At 39.8% G+C, this 16,628-nt stretch overlaps 1 protein-coding gene across 1 annotated transcript in view; it reads left to right on the top strand.

Moving 5' to 3' along the window:
• LOC116691534 (transcriptional repressor scratch 1) overlaps positions 1 to 8,479 on the top strand; it is a gene marked incomplete in the record, with an annotated part of 9,349 nt that extends 870 nt beyond the window's left edge. Inside the window, 2 exon segments of the mRNA XM_032519235.1 lie at positions 2 to 169; positions 4,229 to 8,479. Coding sequence (XP_032375126.1) covers positions 55 to 169; positions 4,229 to 4,953 — 840 coding nt within the window.
• Positions 8,480 to 16,628: the final 8,149 nt, after the last annotated feature.

The following is a 16,628-nucleotide window of genomic DNA, read 5'->3' as shown; positions in this document are numbered from 1 at the left end:
TGTGTGTGTGTGTGTGTGTGTGTGTGTGTGAGTGTGTGTCGGTGTCGCACCACCATGCCAAGGTCGTTCCTGGTGAAAAAGGTGAAATTAGATGATTTCTCCAACGGAGCGGATTTGGAGAACGTCTACCGGCACAGGACAGACCTCAGCCTGCGGCTCCATGACAAAGGTAGGTCAGGCTGCCGAGACAGCGAGCACTAACAGGTGTCTCAAAAACAACTCGGTTTGACAGAGGAGGATGACAGACTGTGAGAGGGAGCCTAACAATGCTGTTTCCAAAAATAAGACTTTAGCTATGCCTAAGAGGCAGATTAACCTGTTGTGTCCTGGAGGGGTTCCCTGTGACTTTATTTTAAAATTGATCTCTGCAGAACTGTAACTATCAACAAAATATAAACTGTATACATTACACAGGAACTCATGGTGTGTCAATCGTTATCAAGATTTGATATGAGTGTAGTCTATTTCAGTTTTGCATGTAGTATTACACCTGTTATTTTACTATTCTGTAATATTATCGTAGCCTTTCCATTTGAAACAACATTACAGTCTTGTTGCAACCTGTAGGGGGATGTGGGTGTACTCCAGGCAGATAAGTAGCATATAATCATTGATTACATACCAGTGGCAGACAGCCCAGAGCTATCACATAGTTATACCTTTCTGATGGGTAATAAAAGCTTCAAAGCCCGGCACTAAGTAGTCCACTGCAAAATAAATGATTCTACATGACTTCAAAGAATGATCAGATGAGATTGACAGGGTTAAACTGTGAATAAGAACTGACCATCTCAATAACCATGACACCCTGTTCAATGTTACCAGACCACACGAACACTTCCTGGGAGTCCTGAAGCTTGATTTTAAGCATTTGATCGGTTGTAAGAATGGAGTTGACACTGGAGAGGAAAGGTCACTTGAGAAGCTTGCCCCATGTTTCATCGATTTTGGCTCAGAGTCAATGGGGATTTATCTCCCCCAGGCAAGCTAAGTAAGGTTAAAAGAGATTAAGACGGGACAGTGATTATTAATATCTGGTCCACTTTCACTTGGTTTAGGGGAATTAAAAAAGGCAAAGTTCAGTCAAAGTCAAAGTGTTGTACTTGTCTGGACATGCTTCTTATGTTGCATGAAACCTACTTCCTTGTATCTTGTAGGTCAGGTTTAGATTTTTTATCTAGAAAATAAACTGACAAAAAATTGGAAAACGTTTTACAACTGTACAATATTATCCACTAACCACCTTGAAAAAGTTACAAAAAGCAGTAGTAGTTCTCCTTTATGTACCAATGCTGTGCCCAGAAACATTAACACCAGTGGCCCAGTTCAGTGTTTTCTTGATAGCATATAAAAGTATCCCCATCACAGGCAAATAGCCCACATAAGTTAATTGTTTGTGCTCCATGTCAAGGTATTACAGTTTTTACATTGTCTGCAGACTTTTGCATGATGATATACCTATATTAGTGCCAGAAGCCTACACTGTCAGGATACCACAAAAACAGAGTTGACATTTATGACTCTAATCTCATGTTATAGTCACAGATGAACAGTTGAATATGTTAATGGAAACATATTCTAAATGAAAGTCAGACCATTCATTATTTTAGGACTTTCTTGTTATGCAATATCTTACAACACTTGGTTCTTTAGGTTTAACAAAGCAGGGCCCCATTGCAGTTATCCTGAAGACTGTGTGATTCATTGTTTAGTGCTGCCTCTTTGCTTCTGAAGCTGTGAACTTCTCCACACCCTGTAACTGTGTGCGTCACGTTTTACATGAAAAACCAGAGATGCCTTTGCCATGTAAATGCAGCCACTGCATTGCTTCCACCCCAATGTCATTGACACATTGTTGCACATCAACATGTGTACTCTTTGTGCAGTCTTGCCTGAATCTCATTGCTTGTAAAGCAAAGAGCTGTCAGTGAAGTATTTATAATGTCGAGGTTAACAAGCCCTGCTTGGCTTAACACGCGATCTGCCACCTCAGCAGCACCGTGCAACGCTGCCTGTCCCGGCCACCTTTTGTTACCATCACTAACACCTGATAGTAACAGCTTAATGCAGCTTCTACGTACAGTATAGAATAAGCTCTACCCACAATGTTAGGAACAACTCTCTGGTTGAACAAACTGGCTTTTGAAATAATTTATGTCTCACCCGTGTACCGTGCGTGTGTGATGGGACTGTGTATTCAGATGGGTTGCTGTGGCAGATATGTAGTAGGCCTAGCTGTTAACGTATGCATACAGATATGTTGAGTCAGATGGAGCGTTTTGCGTCTGCATCTTGGTAAAAAATCCTCCAAGTGACTGGATTAATAATAACAACAAGAAGAAAAAAGTAAAATACTATTTTTTTCCCCGAAAAATGCATATTTTAATGATGACAAACAACATCTGTCTGTCTTTTCTTGTGTCTTATTGATCACAATGTTTCCTTTAGATTATACATTAACTGCTGTTTAATCAATGTCCCTGTGTTAATAAAACAAACAGTAAATGAGCAGGCAAAAACATATGTGTAATGACACACTTGTAGATTCACACTCAAAAACCAAGACTGCCAGGGAACCAAATTTAAAGGTACTTTATAATGTGGGTAAGTATGCAAGTTAGTATGTATGTATGTATTACAAAACATAAATGCAAATATGCATTTCTATATTTAGACATTATTTTCATATAATTTTCACAAATTTATAAAGCCCCTGAAAAACATTCATCAAATGTGAAAGAAATTGCATTTTTCCAGATTTACAATAAGTTTTAGGATCATCCAACCTGCTCATATCTATCTATACTGTTTTAAAATGAGTTTTAGTAACTGTACTTTGCCAAAAGGCTTGTCATGCAACTCTTCAACCCCCTGATCTGTAGAAAAATCCCTGTACAGTTGCCTGCACTGACTGAGCCTATACAGCAGTCTTGCTGTCACTGTGCCATTAACCGCACTGGAGCTGTCCGTGGTGCTGATGCTCATTTTCACAGCCTAAATCAGCTTTCTTAACTTCAGGGTCAGCCTGTGTGCATTTATCTTTCTCAGAGGAAGTGTTTAAGCTGCAACCTTTGAGAACTGTAAGGGAAGTATATTGCTGAATTATCTCTGGACTATTACTGCTGGCTTTTTTCACACTCCACTACTAGCCACAGGTGTGCAGGAGAGAGACCAATGTTTTGTGCTGCTGCTTTATTGATTGTGCAGGGTAAATGCAGGGAATGGAACTTGGCCATAGTTGCTGCAAAATTACTACATTACCACACAGTATTGTGAATTGTGCTTATTTAAGTTTTTATCAATACATTTAGAGTAAGAGGAAGATCACTTGATGCATCTTAAAAACAGCATGATACAAATAACTGTATATAACCACAGCTGATCTTGTGGTTTAGATGTCCTGGAACTAAATGTACAATTGCTAAACAAGGATCAGATCTTACAGGAACCTTATGTTTAACCGACTGTGTTGCCTTCTTTACTTTTCTGCTCTTCCAGTTTAAAGGAACAAAGCATCTGGTTTCTCAACACATACAGCACTGTGCTGCCTGTCACTTTAGCATTTGTGTCCATCTATAGCACTTAGTGAACAATTTAATGGTGTTTCTATATACAACACATAGTAACATGTTTGAAACATGTTACTCTATGCTTTGTGAAAGAACAAATGCATGTAAGTAGTGATGCGGAAGCAAAAACAATACCCCACCATGCATCTGTATAAGGGTAGCTGTACAGTAAATCACCAATAGTGTATTTGTTTACATCACTGAGTAAGCGAGTACTCAGTTCCACCAATTCAGACTGGGTAGTGCTGGTCAATATACTGAATCTATGCATTTGTCTCTGTGAAGGATAAGTTTCATTGTACTCTGTTCTTCCTGTCCAGCTGGCTACAGCAGTTTAATAGCGTTAATCCAAACTTTCCCCAGTTGTGTCCCTGATTAGACGGACATGTGCAGTAAAGAATGCCTGTCATATCACATACTGGTCTGTGAGTCTCTGATGTGGTGGGGGATTGTTTTGTGCCTGTGCCCCTCTGTGCCTCCTATGATAAGCATTTTCACTACTTATCAAGTTATGTGATGGCTACATCAGGGACAAATACTTTAGTCTGAATCTGTATTTCTTTTATTCCCATGCCAGGCTTCACCGAAAACCCATTCATCTATTTAACTTCCAACTCAGTGTTTTATAACCTAACTCTGTTTTCTTTTTTGCATGCCAGCTGGTTACATCAGTGACTACATCAGCCCTGTTGTGTACGATGGTGAGAGTGACGGGATCAAGGTGCCCTCCCCTGACCCCCTTTACGATGGTATCCACAGTGACTACGGGGCCCCTGACTCGGAGTCTCCTGACAGTCCTGGCTCAGAAATCACTGACGGCTACATCAACGGTGATGCTGCTGTGAGTGAGGGATACACAGTCGATGCCTTCTTCATCACAGACGGCCGCTCGAGGAGGAAAGCTATCAGCAGTCCCAGGACCATCCAGAGGCACACCTGCAATGAGTGCGGAAAAACCTACGCCACGTCTTCCAACCTGAGTCGGCACAAACAAACACACCGCTCGCTGGACAGTAAGCTGGCAAAGAAATGTCCAACCTGCGGTAAGGTGTATGTGTCCATGCCCGCCATGGCCATGCACCTGCTCACTCACGACCTCAAGCACAAGTGTGATGTGTGTGGGAAAGCGTTCAGTCGACCCTGGCTTTTACAGGGCCACATGCGCTCCCACACAGGTGAGAAGCCATTTGGATGCGCCCACTGCGGCAAGGCCTTTGCAGACCGCTCAAACCTGCGCGCTCACATGCAGACCCACTCGGCCTTCAAGCACTTCAAGTGTAAACGCTGCAACAAGACCTTCGCTCTCAAAAGTTACCTGAATAAGCACTACGAGTCTGCCTGTTTCAAAGGCCCCTTCTCTTCTCTCAGCCCCCTAGATGAATGACCCCTTGCATAGATTAAACAATGGACAAAACTGCAGACATAAATTGCCGTTATCCCAACAGACTAAACTGCAGACACAATCTATTTTTGGTCAGAATATGACCTTGCTTTCCCTCCTCTCCCTATCTCACTTTCCCCCACCTTGCTTTCCATTGGAGCCTACTCATGATGATGAAGATAGCACAATTTTGCTCCTTGAGATTTGCCCACTTAAGGATTTAACTGATCTACGCATGCACTTCCTCAAAAACTCTTCACCGCCTCTTCCTCTATCTGTTCTGGATGGAGACAATAATACTAACACAGCTTTCTTCTGGCATCTAGATACAGTGTGGCATCATATATTTTAGGACACTGATGATGATGATGAGGATGAGGATGATGAGGATGATGACAAAGACATTAGTAAGACTATAGCTATTGGGTTCCTCCCTGCACTGAGCAGTGAGAGTTGTTCCTTCTGATTTTGTTTTTTGGGGGAATAATAGTAATAATAATAGTAATAATAATGATAATAATAATGTTCTGCTGCACCAAGTGACCATATTCTCTCCACTACCGAGGTAAAAATACTATTTATTTACTTATTTATTTTAGCTTTTTGCTTTCCCTTTTTATTTGTTTTATGTTTATATTTGATTTGATAACAATGAAGGGATGCCATTAACTTATTTGTTGCACTTTAATTTCTGTATTTGGATATCTGAAAACCTCTTTTTATTACTAAAGGCCAAAGCATATGTCACTTTTTTAAGTACTATTTTTTTCCTATTATATTGTTTAACTTTTTTCTTACTAACATTATTGCATGCAAAAAAAAATGAAATCTATGCCAACATCATAAAAGCTTATGATTTTTTGCCAAATTCCTATAGATAGAACCTGAGGGCAATATTTTTCTCTTGGAGCCTACGACTCTTTAAAAGCAATAATCACCTAATGCATGGTATTTTATGATGAAGTATTACCTACTACTGTATAGCAGTTTAAAAATCAGGTATGTTTTACTTCACGTATAGTCATAAACAGAAAAAGACTAATATTACAGACATCAGGGAACATGCCAATGTAGTGTTAGATTAACAAAAAGAAAAGTCCTGTCTTTCCTCTTTTGTTATGCACTGCCTGCCTCTTAGTGAGTAGAACTATTGTAGGATGTAGGCTAGAGAGGCTGGGATCAGCTGCCTGCTGGGTGTGAGGCCTATTGTAGGATAACTGTTACCCTGACAGACCTGTGCTTGGCTAACTCTAGCATGAAATAAGCCTGCTAACAATAACCAGGGGAGGTCTAATTTTGGATTAGGCCTCTCAACTTGCATTGGATTATTGGCCATTCATGAAAGTTCTATAGTTTATTAAAGGTCCTGGGATGTTAAAATGGCACCTAAATGTGTTGAAAACATATTTTCTGTGTCATGCAGCCAAATAACAATAGGCCTTTAACGTACTTTTTATAACATTATTTGTCTTCATACAGATAAACAATAAAATAAGGTTAATACAGCAATCAGATTGCACCAAGATGTGCACCAACCAACATGACAGTAAGCATATGGTACTGTATGGTCCAGTGCACTTCCAAACCATAAAGCATGCATTCTTAAACCACAGAAAAAGAATGCACTTTAGTTGCAAATTCCAATTGCAGCTTAATTGTTACAGTCCAATAGACACACAAGGCCAAACACTGATTATTCTGCAGTAGGCCCAATTTAACCCTACTGGGTCGAGCATGGGCTAACTCTATGAGTGATACACCTACAGACATGCTAACACTAATCAACCCCAACCCATAGATTGTTTGATTGTTAGATTGTTTCAACCTTTGATCTAGGTGGCCGATGCCAGTGTTGCTGAACCCAGTTCTCTGCAGCTCAGAAACCTTTTTCTACAGATTCATGGAGCTTCCTGAGAGACAGACTGAGGACACAGATCTGCACAAAAAAAAAACTGCTTGATTATATCCCATATGCATTCATTGTAACCTTGCATAGACACACATTCGACAAGTGCATGCCCACACATTCGAGCACACAGTGCTTGCTGATGAGATGTTGTGGGAAACACACAGGGAGACTCTGTGGCCACAGTCAAGCTTCTAACAGTTGAAAAGAAATTAGTTTAATAATCAGATGTGAATCTCTGATAAAGGCAGTTTTGATAATTACAGCGCTTCCTCAGGCATGATATTACTCAATTAAAGATTGGGTTGACTGATATTCAACACCATTAAGGGTTTTAGGGACAAAAGGCGAGTCTGCACTGATACATGAAACCATTGCCTAATTTCATTCACATCTCAGAGATAAAGTTATAGACCTTTATTTCATCAAAGGCAGAAAGATTGGTAGTAGTCAACTTTTTGTAATGGAAGTCTTGTGTTACAGGAGACCATACAATATTTAAGTCTTTTACAAAGAAGCTTTTATTGTGTGAAAAATGTAGCTCACAAGTCAATAAGAAAGAGGCGGTTTCTGTTGTGACTGAAGCAATCAGTATGCGAGTGAGCAAATTACAGGACTTATCTCTCTCCCTGGTGTGTGAACAAGATTCAAGCTGCAATTACTTGAATTGTATCAGACGATTAGTCATAGAGCTTCAACTTGTTAGAGCTGAAATGTTTGACTTTGTCTTTTTATCAGTGATTTTAAAGCCTTGGCCAAAATACTCACAATAACTAGTAGATAATAAACATTCAAATTAGGTGTTTTTAAACACAAGTACTACACAAACACAATTCCAAATTAAAAGCACAAGTATGGCAAAGAGACTATATACACAAACCAAACAAAAGCATATACTTTCATATTTCTTAATAAACTTAGGAGAAATCATCTCTTGGTAGAGAAACAAATTACAATATGATATTATTTTAACCGCCAACTCTGACATCCTAGCAAGTGATCAGTGTGACGGGTACAAAGTTGCTAAACAAACCACTGAGTCTCTCTGGCAGCAGTGTCTCCAGTTGTTGTTTACGTATCACAAATTGTATCATTGTGTTTTAAAACACTTTGCAACTTTGCACTGCAGCCCCAACGTTTTAAGGCTATTTGGTTAGCGTTGTTGTTAGGTGGCTGTTTGGTGGTTTTGAGGCAGAAAATCTGTGTGTGTGCGTCTGGCTGTGTCTGTCTCTAGGTGAGCTCCGGGTCTGCTCTCTCTAAGCACTTCCATTCTAGTCATCTCCACCTTGAAGAAAGTAGCACAATGAAACTAGAATTCAGGTAGAGAAGAATTAAAAACCTTGTACTAGCTTGACCTCTCTTCTTTTTTTGTATTTCCAAGTTAAAGAATGATGATAACCTAAATAATCATTTATTGCAAGAGGGTTTGTAAAGAATCCTTTGGATTGAGACATTTTTACAGCTGTATAGCGATATCTAACACACCTTATCTCAGAAGGTTTGGCTCTCTGTTGCAGAGAGAGGATCTCCTGGGGTTTTTTTGAGCCAGAATTCAGAAAATGTAAGCACAATGAACACAAAGCATTTTGTGGCACTTCATAATAAAGAATAATCTTAACCAACCAGGGCATTTTGTCATAGTTTTTTGTCTTGTCCTGTTTTAACATATAATAAAGTCTTCCAGCCATTCACAATGGATACACACAACATAGAAAATAGGTAACAGTATAGCAGTACAAACAGTATTAGACTGTAGCTGCTATGCTGCACTTGAATGGTGAGGAATATTTTTTCTTCTCCATTCCTTTCAAACTCTTTGACCCCTATAATTTATCTTCTGTTTAAGTAGCTTTTAAAGAAATTCATGCAAATAAAACAAGCTTACATTTAAGTGGGATAAGTGTTCATTTACATAGAATAACACTCAACTCTGCACTCCACAGCCCATACTTTGTATTAGCTTTGTCAATATTGTATGTTGAAAGAGGGACTGGGCTAACACTGGTGCACAGTGTGCTCATTAGCACTCTTTAGGCTGGAAGCTATCTACCAGTAATGGGTTGCCTCGATGGCTAAATACAGCGGTTATGATTCCATATTTGGACATTTAACAGTGGTTAAGTAGAGTATCACTTAAAAGCCCCTGGAAACTTTGTTTCAAATATTAAGTGTTTCTCTATAACCTTAATCATAGAACAATCAAAGTCAAAAACAAAATATGCTTGTGGAAGTTTTAATTAATGTCTAATATTTATCAGGCTATTTATAACAAAGATTTAAATCTAGGCCCTATGCTATCATTGATGTTTCAGGTGTTGCTTAATAAAAACACTGTGAAAATTGTTAACTATACATACAGTACATACTCCACCACCAACACATTCTCACTCTCGACTCGTCACACACAGCTGCTTAGGAACAAAATCTACAGAAGTAAATAAGTATGTTTGTTTCGTAGCTTACATGCATGACGTTAGTTACATATTTTATGTACGCAACTTAATAATGTGTGTAGGAAGGAATCTTTTTCACTCAATAGAATTTTTAAGAGCATGCTGTTTGCAGAAGTTGTCAAGTGTAAATACCTGCAGGAACATAATGCAATACTACAGTTGCAGAAAGTTAGACATTTAAAACCCCAGGAGAGATGAAATTGAACACTTGCTCGACTGACATTCAAACCTCATTTTTTTACCTTAATAACAACAATAAAAAAATAGAAAAAAGGGCCTGATGACCTTTCTGTGCACTGGCAGAGGCCAATGCATGACTCTGCGGCCATGTGGACTTCCAGTGACATTGCGGACATGCAGCATGGGAAACTAACCTTTATCTTGCAGTGACTTTGGATTAAAGGTGAGCTGGACAGGCACTGTTTCAGCTGGACCCTCAACTCAAAATAAAAACCTTTCAATATGGAGAGCCTCACTGCAGAAGTTGTACTGATAGTTATTGAGCTCAGAACAATTTGACAACTCTTTGTAAAAGTACACAATGTATACCTAATGTTGCATTTTCTTTTTCTCTTTCTAATGTCTTTATGGGGCTAAGTATTAGTGATGTCAATAATATTTAGTGTATTATTTTATGCTAAAATCAATTTGTATGATCATCTGTTATGTCATATCATGCAGTGGGTGGCCTATCCTCAAGTAGAGTTACAGTCAAACTTTGCTGTTAGCTCCTTGTCCGTAGACAGTCAAAATCCATTGTTGCTATGCCAACACTTGTGGTATCCAAGGAAATAAAATATCTAAAGTATCTGTAGTAGTAAACTATCTAAATGGCTTCAACAAAGACACAATGCAGCACTCCGCAGCTTTATAAAGTACAGTATATTTCCCAACCTAAACCAAAAAATTGGTTCCACAGCAGCTGCAAAAAGACAGAAATGTGGCTGCCCACATTTATGAATCACCGTCTCCTCCGTCTTGTCTTCAAATCTTCCCTTTTCTCCTCACCTCTCTGTTTTCTCTCAAATATTTTCACCTCTCTAACCCATCTCCACACATTTGTCCCCCGCCCCCTCCCAATATCTCCAACCACTTCTTCTTTCTCTCTCCTGCCAAGTCAAACCAGGCCATCAGGCCTTTGAGGACCAGAAAGTCATTTAACTCGTGGTAGATAATAAGTCTTAGAATATAGCTCCTCTCAGATAATAAGCTTTATCACTTGATTGCTCTGCATGCTCCCTACTGTCTTTAGATTCATGTCCAGGGACCTACTCAGGCGAATCACACTATTTCCTTCCTGACAAGTCAAATTAACACTGCGTGTGTGTGTGTGTGTGCGTGTGTGTGTGTCTGTGTGTCCACGACTACTCATTACAGGGAATGAGAGATTGCTGAGGGTGCACAATATAATCAAACAAGCCCAAAGGTTAGTGTCCAAAAGTGAATGTGTCTGGTGAAATTGTTCAACAGATAAGATATAACGGCCCACAATTGTGACATAAACCTCTTTATTTAACCTCATGCTGACTTTAATTTTGATCAGCTTCGACAGTCCCTCAGAAACCTTGTTCTCTTCACCTGTCCTCTGTCCTATCCTGCTCTTTTACTTTCATTTGGACCTTCTCTTTCCTCTGCTCCACATGTCCTCCTCTCCTCTCTCATCTGTTCACCACTAAACTCCTATCTTAACTGAAACCACTCTCTTATTAGTATTTTAGTTATTCATGTGCTACCTGTTGATATATACTGGAATCAAATGATAGGAAAGTGGACAGGAATTAAAACATGAAAACCTAATAAGAAAAAAAAACTTGATGAAATTACCAAATCATGTCTCCATGCGCAGTAAAAGTGTAATGCAGTGAGATATTTACAGTTGAAGAATTTGGCAACTTTTAGGCAATTTGGCTGATTGTCAATGTGATTTGTTTTGCTGAGATTGTTTCAGAGACAAGGGAAAGCCCAGATATCCTACAGTGTAATTTGGGGACTTGACTGCCAATAAAACATCCAGATGTTGATCAAGGCTGCATGAGCTGTGATGTAAATACTGTAAGCATGCTGCTGCAAGTAAAGGCTTGTTTTTGGAGGTTGTGCTGATGCAGGAATACAGAGAATTATAGTGAGATGTAATTTAGGCATTCATAAACATGTACAGTACTGTATAAGTGTCTTTGTGACAAAAATGACCCAATTCTGTAAATCCTCCTGGGTTAAAGAAAGAAAAACTCTGCAGGTCAACCAGCTCATTTAGGCTAAGCTGGTTGTCCCATGTGTCATCAAGTTTCCAGGGTCAAATCAGGTGTCAGAGAGCAGATGTCTACAATGTAATGACATGGCTAATAATGATGACCTATATGATTGAGACATGTGTCTGTGATCTGCTGTGGGAAATGTTGTGCAGGTTGAGAAAGCCAACATTTAATGAGCACATCACTCATCCTCTCTCTCATTCTTCCCATTCCCTCTCCTCTCGTTGTGTCTCCTCTCATTCATGTCACTCCTCTTCCACCCAACCTCGGTAATATTAGGCAGAGCAGTAATAAGTCCAGCTTCCTCTGGGTTCTTTGATGTCATCTGTCAAAGCAGGCATCATTATGTGCTTTATGAACTAAGTCATGCCATGCTGTGCTGGGACAGCGCAACTCAATTTAGATAAGTCCAACTGGAATTAAATTGCATTTTTTTTGTCTGCCACAACAAACATATCTGCTCCGTAAGCCACTTGGTTTCATGATGTAACGCCTAGTTCAGCATTAATTTGAGTTGATACTGGAGTACCACTAAGTACGTTGACATAGATGTAAACCTTATTTGGATACAGCCAATCAAATTGTTGCATAAAACAATAACGTCAGATCCACAAAGTTTGAAAAATAAACCACCCTTTCCTGCTAAAGTCTCCTTCTTATCAAACATGAACATGTGTCTCGTCCTGCTCTGTAGCTTGTTGAACCAAACTTGACATCAAAACTAACTCCGAGGAATGTAATGCACCAAGTAAAAAAAGAAAAAAGTAGTGAAAGCAGCTTTAATCAATACTTTTAAAACAACAATGTATCTAATTGCTATGTTGAAACAAGGTGATAATGGGAAAGGGGTTTCTTGTAGTGATGAACCTACAGAGAATAATCACCTGAATCTGCAGCGCCTCTCAGCTTCACGGAGCTCTCAAACAATTTCAGTTCCTTGTTTATCTGTCTTGCTCACTAGGCTGTTTTAGTTCACTGTCATCGGGATGTTTTACAGCATCTTTAGCACTTCAGCAGCAAAATGCGCATATAAAGACAGCACATCTCCCAGAGATAAATAAAGGGATGGGGTACCAGCTTGGTACCATTCCATGTGGACATTGGTAAATAAATGGAATCTGCATCTGCTGTACATAATATTCTTGTATTGTTCTTTATCTGCTGCTAAACAGTGAAAGGTAAAATATCTGTATCAGTGTGTCCAGATGTGCATGATGTTGAGAGCAGTGTCGGACAGGGCTGTGAATGTTCTCACCACATCCCAGGCTATTTGTAGAGATGGCAGCTGTCATCAGAAACATCAACGGGATGAAGACAAAATGCTGTTCACAACTCTGGTAGGTGGAGGTGTGGAATGAAGGGGACAGATGTGGAGCTATTGGATTATCACTAAGATTTCTTAGTAGTCTTTGTATCCCAAGTGGCTCTCCTTCTCAATTAATAATTTATCTTTGTGTGATAAAGTGTACAGCTGCAGAATGCTTTCCTCTGGCACAACTAACTCAATATGCAATGTGCAAATATGCTTGTAGTACAAGTGATGATATTGAGCTGTACAATAACAAGATGGCAAGTGGAGAACAATTCATTGCTTTCTTTGTTTCTTTTTTTCTCGTGCACACAGTTGTAATCAGATCACATTTTGACTAAAATACTGTGTTGGGATATTCAAACATTCATTCCATTAATACTTGTTGTCAGCAAAACAATCATCACATTTACAGAAGAGTATTTGCAGGAGGAAAAAGCAGAGTTGCTGCAAAGAAAGCTAACAGCCAAATAATCCCTTCTTTTGGATAAGACACATTTAAAATCTGTCAAAGCTGTAAGCACAATGTCTCACCTCAAAAATAGCAGCCACATGTAGCTCGTTTAGCAACACATCTTTTATAGTAGAGCCTGGTAGACTGGTTTCTACTCAATCTGTTACCAGTGATGACAAGATGACAGGCACTGCAATGAGATAGACAGATGTGTATGAGAGCATGGGTTAGAATACACTAATTGCATGTGTGTGTGTTGAAATGTGTGTGTGTGTATCCATGTCTTTTCATCAAAGTTTGGCTAAAGGTGATATACAGTAGCTCACCTACAGCTGATGAGTTACTGTTTCAGCAAGAGAACACAACCACTTTGAGGCCAGCTGCAGGGCCAGGAAATAGACTGAGTCGAAAAACCTTTCTGTTTTATTCATTAAGCATAATGTGTTGTTTTGGTGTGAGTCATGCAGATAAGACTCTGATAAAAAAGAACAAACACACACACAAACACACACACACACACACACACACACACACACACACACACACACACACACAAAGTTTTGTTATTTGTAGCTCCTAATTTGGTACTTCTGTGGTGCACTGCAGGCAGCAGACTTGAAGCGTCAGCAGCAGGGCTACCTGAGCTTACAGTGACAGGAGACGTTGATATGTTTTATTTATTGTTTAGTGGCCAGTTGCAGAAACCTAAAAACAATCAAAAAATTCCTATTGGCCCTGATAGTCCAAAATCAAACGGCAGTATGTTAAGAGCAGTTGATTATTGCACCACTGAGCCACTGAAACAGTTTTTGTCTTTTGTAAGGCTGCTTCTGTTCAACTAAAATAATGATGCTAATATCTTATTATACTACTGAGCCATTTAAAAAATATATGTTCATGGTAAAATCAATATTGTTACAATGAGCATTATCATAAGTGCCTTCATGTTTCTCCTTTTCCATGATACTGTCGCCAAATATACCTTTACACCTGATACTTCGGGAAGATAATTTGCATCAGTATTACCAGCACAAAAAAGAGCCCCCTAAGATCAGAAGTTTACAAAGTAATAACCAGTGCAACAACAACAACAACATACAATGGACACTTGTAAAACTTAATGACCAACAATATAAACTAGTTCAGTCTGAGAGATTGTGAAGAATTGACCGTAAAAAAAAAATACAGTTATATTTGGTACAAAAAGGCTCAGCTCTTTGAGAAAGCTCTCAAAGAATCCGAGCAGCAATGAGGATTCTGCTGGGAGAACTAATCCCCCTTAACAAACACATACATGAGCAGTAAATCTTAGTGGAGTCAACAATGCCAAAAGCTTAGCACATAAGGAGGAGGTCGTAGCAGTGAACTGTGCTGTATGCAGCAGATGGACAGTGAGGACTGTAAGACTGCCAGTACACCTGTATGAGTATGACTGGATGTTACTGGTCCGCTTGTAGCCAAGCAGCCGATGAATGAGAAACTGGTGTTAAAGCATGACGGAAGCAGGTAATGCAGATGATCTGCCTAAATTAATACAAAGCTCAATGAGTCGCACACACGCACGCACGCAAAAAATAACAAATTATCAAAAATAATCAAAAATGTATAGGCATCATTATTTTACTTATACTTGGACACTGGATGAGAGCCTCTGAGCTCTGTAGATAAGCAAATACTTACAGAGAGAGAGAGAGAGAGAGAGAGAGAGAGAGAGAGAGAGAGAGAGGAGCAGCAGACAGAGTGAGAGAATGAAAAAGAGATGGGGAAAAACAGAGAGATGGGGAAAAGAGAAAGAAAGAGAAGGTGGGAGGAGAAAAGAGAGATAAAAGGAAATGAAACAGACAAAGAGAGAAAGCACTTAGGGAGTAGAGTAGATAGAGAGAGAGAGGAGGAGAGGATGAAGGGATAGAGGTAGCTCAGGGAGGAGAGGAGGGAGACTTGACCCAGATTGGGAGCCTAACAGCAGCAGCAGCAGCTGAGTAAGCCGGTGAATGTTTAATAGCACCAACCACTTACACACTTTCACACACATGCATGCACACATACACAACCCCCCCACCCCACACCACCACCACCCACACACACACACACACACACACACACACCACCCCCACACACAACACACACACACCACCACACACACACACACACACACACACACACACACACACACACACACTGTTGACTAGAACTCTTGTTGCTGGAGTTCAGCTCAGGCCTGTTGAGTTACTGTGACGGTGATGTGATTATCTGTGTAACCGAAATAAAAACAGTTCTACCATGCACTGGATTTACTGGTGATGAATGTATGTCTACTTTCTGTTCTGCATCAGCACTACAGTGATGGAAAATGTGGAAATCCTCCATTCAGCATCTGCAGCATTACCGTATGTTCGTATTTACCATGTATCAGCACTACATTAGCTGCCCATCCTATATTCAAACTTACTCATGCATACACACTAATGTTTGTCAATTCATTAAAAATGTCTACAACACTTCGGCCTTGCATCCAGGGTGGGAAATTAACTTTTTTCCCCACCCGCCACAGTGGCTGATGGATGCCCAATTTTACCAGCCACTTATATTTTTTACCAGCCACTTTTTCCGTAATTCAAATGAATAAAAGAAAGTGCACTAGCATATTTTGAATTGCTTCAGTACATTATTTTGTATAATTATTACATATTTTATTAATATAAGCAAATAAAAAGTGATGTGAAAAAAATGTACCTTAATTGCGTCACTCTGCTCCTGGGGTCCCATCTTTGTATGGCAGTGCACTTGATATGAGACTTGGACTTTTGTTGCCTCAAATTTAAGGTTAGTTGTTCCTCTAACAAACAAATTGTTGACGGTTTCCGAAGACGAGTAGGTACAACAGTAAGTACAGTGCATGGACTGGCCGTCTGTAAGGTAGGCTATAGGGTTGTGACGACGGACGATATCATATCATTGTCCATCCATGTCAGAGACACCATCATGATGCCATGCCAAGCCTAGTGGATGGGAAATTGACTGCTGCGTCAGTCTTAAACTAGCAAAGACACTTTGCGCTGTGCTACCCCTTCAGTGGAAGATGCTTGCCCCCCTTATAGGCAACCTATTTGTAATGATACAGTCTCTCTTGCTCCCTGTCTGCATATTAGCTCGCTCTAACCGGACTAGTAACGTACCAGCATGCGATAAGGTCATGCTCTGCGCCTCGGCTTGGACACGGCAGTCTCGAGCGCGAGAGAAAAGGCGTTAAGGTGGAACGCTATCACACTTTCCTTGATCCCCTCATTGGACTAACTTTGTGGAT

The sequence above is a fragment of the Etheostoma spectabile genome, chromosome 6 (assembly GCF_008692095.1).
Source record: "Etheostoma spectabile isolate EspeVRDwgs_2016 chromosome 6, UIUC_Espe_1.0, whole genome shotgun sequence".
Lineage (NCBI taxonomy): Eukaryota > Metazoa > Chordata > Actinopteri > Perciformes > Percidae > Etheostoma > Etheostoma spectabile.
Note: the sequence above shows the minus strand (reverse complement) of the source record. Positions and strands in the feature narration are given on the sequence as shown.